This window comes from Anopheles merus, chromosome 2L, assembly GCF_017562075.2.
Source record: "Anopheles merus strain MAF chromosome 2L, AmerM5.1, whole genome shotgun sequence".
Taxonomy (NCBI): Eukaryota; Metazoa; Arthropoda; class Insecta; order Diptera; family Culicidae; genus Anopheles; species Anopheles merus.
The window spans coordinates 1,566,464-1,569,623 of record NC_054083.1 but is presented as its reverse complement, the minus strand read 5'-3'; the positions used below and the strand labels follow the sequence as shown (position 1 = coordinate 1,569,623).

Sequence of the window (3,160 nt, the reverse complement as noted above, 5' to 3'; positions counted from 1 at the left end):
TATATATATATATATATATATATATATTATATATATATATATATATATAAAGTACGACGAAGTAGTACGATACATACGACCATAATCACTATCGAATCACAAGAGAGCTGCATGACTTGACAAACTTGTTGAATACTATGTATATATATAAACATATATAGTGATTATGGTGCTTTATGTGCCCAGTTTAAGATCGTACTACTTCGTCCACCCTTTCCCAACGCAATGCAAGTGAGAGTGACCTGTGGGTGCGTGTGACCTGCAAGATTGAAGTACACGATGAAAAAAAAAACATCAACAAAGCAAACCAATTCACTACTGGCATGCTTTTTGCGGGTTCCATTGGGTACTATAAAAGCGATATGCACTCTCTTTATGGATTATCAGTTTGCTAACTGGATTCAAAGCAGTCGCATCGACAATTTCATTGACGTTATCATTTATTCTGTTATTCTGTTTACATATTTCTCTGTCACAATGTATCGTGTATGTGTTTATATGTGAAGTGTTTTCATATGAAAGAGCAGTTTTATTAAAGTTTATTCTTTTCCATAGTTTGTAGCTCTTTTTGCTTTGGTTGCTGTATCCCAAGCCGCCTACACTCTGAACCCAGCAGGCCCAACTTACGCAGGTATTCACACTCCGGCCATTACCAGCCAGCAGTCTAATATCCTACGCAGTTATGGAAACTTGGGACAAATCTCGACCTACTCGAAGACCATCGATACTCCGTACTCTTCAGTCAGCAAATCCGATGTGCGAGTAAGCAATCCAGGACTGGCGGTTGGCCATATCACCGCTTCTTATCCACATGCAATCGCTGCTCCTGCTTATGGTCATGTCGGTTATGCTGCTCCGGCACTTAAGAATCCGGCACTACTGGGCGTTGCATATTCCGCTGCTCCAGCCGTTGCGCACATGACTTACAGCAATGGCCTCGGCATTAACTATGCCTGGTAAACATTGTTTCGGTCGAACTAAAACCATGTTTATCACCACCATCGATGCTAGTGAAAATCAAACGATCATCCTACAAATCTAATGCAACACGCCCAATGAAACAAAAAGTCAAAGTCAACACAGTCAAACAATAAATAATAATTTATATTAGAAATACACTGTGTTGCTACGTGTGTTCCCAGGGGCGAGCACTACGCCAACTAAGCGGCCTCTTGGGGCCCCAAAACTAAATAACACCCCTCCCCCCCCCCTCCCCACCGCAAATTTTTTGCTAATTTTTTGGTAACTTTGCTTCACATCCATTGACTATTGACCACAGCAACATTGACGTTTGACGCTTTACGTAAAAGTCGCATTCGCATATCGCTCAGAATATTTTCTTCAAAATCGCGCTGTTTATCACACTATTTTCCGGTTTCTTTATAATTACAGTATTATAGAACACCGTTCCATCATCGTTCAATAATGCGTTTATCTCTGCTGACCAACAATTCGCGTAAAATTCGTTTTTCGGATCGCATCTGAGTTCGGGCGTCCTGATCGCCATCGCTCTTGTTGCTGCAACGACAACCTTCACCGTTCCCGTAGAATGGCCCGTATTTGCAACACCTGCACTATGGAAATTGCGGAGGCATCTATCAGCTGCTGTAATTCATTCTGTACTTTTCCCGATTCATACTTCACAAGGCTCGAATAGAAATGACAGTGCCCAATTGAGGGTTTACGTCGCCCGAAAAAGTATTTACGGCGACCGATAACGCTTTAATGATGCCGGATTGGCTAGGTAAACCCTGTATCGATTCGGGTTTCAACCAATCGCGTTCGGTTCGGCAAGTAAAACATAAAAAGGGCGACAGGACACGGAGAAGGCCTCTACGTTTGACGTTTGACGTTTAATTGTTCGGCCGCACTTCCGTCGCGCTCCGTGATTTTTCAGTAATTTTCTTGTGTTTTCTGCGTCGCATCGCATTGTTGCCTATTCTACGGACTATTAAACTGCTTCACATCATCGTTTCATCTTGGCGAATTGTTTAGTTGCACCGCAACTGTGGTTTCCTGCTGTTTTTTCCTGGTCGGCTTAGCAGTGTTGTGCTGTGATTACGCGTGATTTCGCGATGGCTGCTATTTGCTTCTCGTGTGCTGAACCGCTAGAGGCCACCGACTGAATCATCAGTTGTGCATATTGTGACGCTACGTTTCACCACGGCTGTTGCAAATTGCCCTCTGAGCTAATTGACGCAGTATTGTCCAATGTCGAGCTGCACTGGAACTGCATTGGTTGCACTAACATTCTTAAAAATCCGCGCTGCCGTTCGGTAAAAGAAATAGGCGCCCAGGTCGGTTTCCAAGCCGCCCTCACCTCAGTTGTAGCAGCTATCGGCAAGCTCGTTGAGCCTATTGTCGCCGAAGTTCGCAGTGGTTCTACCCTCCTTCAAACTGCATCTACGCCTCACTTTCGGAATCCTGATCCTCGACCGGCTACTGGTAGAAAGCGGAGGCGCGTAATCGAGGATTCGGCATCTCCTGGTGTAAACAGAATTGTTAACAGTCGCGGTAACATCCTTTGTGCCGCGTCATCGCCAAATGCATACACCATACTACGATTGCCGTCTAGCCAGCATCTACACAACCGCATGAACTGGTGGGAACCGATCCGTTATCATCACCGCTTCAAGCTGCACCTCGTGAGCCATTCAAAGATAGGATCTGGATCCGCCTATCCCGCTTATCAACGGCCGTCACTGTGGAACAAGTGGTCGCTTCTGTAAAGCGTCGCCTAGCCACCGATGACGTTATAGCGCATTGCCTGCTGAGAAGAGGGGTTAGTGTGGACAGCATGAATTGGCTTTCATTCAAAGTGAGAGTCCCGGCTATCCTTCGAGATAGATTTGCGGCTTAGCTCTGAGATATCGACTCTTCGCTCTCTACATGATTGTATCAGCGGCTTCACTCTCACACTGAAGCCTTCGGATCTGCTGTTTGTTATTGACGATTTCAATCAGCCTAGCATAAGCTGGTCCACAGCTGATCCTTCGTCCTCGCCAGCATACTCATCAATCACGCACTATGAACCAACTGCGCGCTCACTGGCCAACAACACCTTTGTGGATGGATTTAAATTTAACGGATTAGTGCAACTTAATCGCATCAATAATTCGCACGGACGCATGCTTGACCTGCGCTAGCAATGCTGCAGCTA

General features: G+C 45.2%; 1 protein-coding gene across 1 annotated transcript; it reads left to right on the top strand.

Annotated features, from left to right (window-relative positions):
• Positions 1–394: 394 nt before the first annotated feature.
• LOC121593208 (cuticle protein 67-like) lies at positions 395–1,114 on the top strand. The gene is made up of 2 exons (XM_041915396.1): positions 395–486; positions 556–1,114. Exons 1-2 carry the CDS (start codon positions 478–480, stop codon positions 958–960), a joined length of 414 nt encoding a protein of 137 aa, XP_041771330.1. The 5' UTR covers positions 395–477; the 3' UTR covers positions 961–1,114.
• Positions 1,115–3,160: the final 2,046 nt, after the last annotated feature.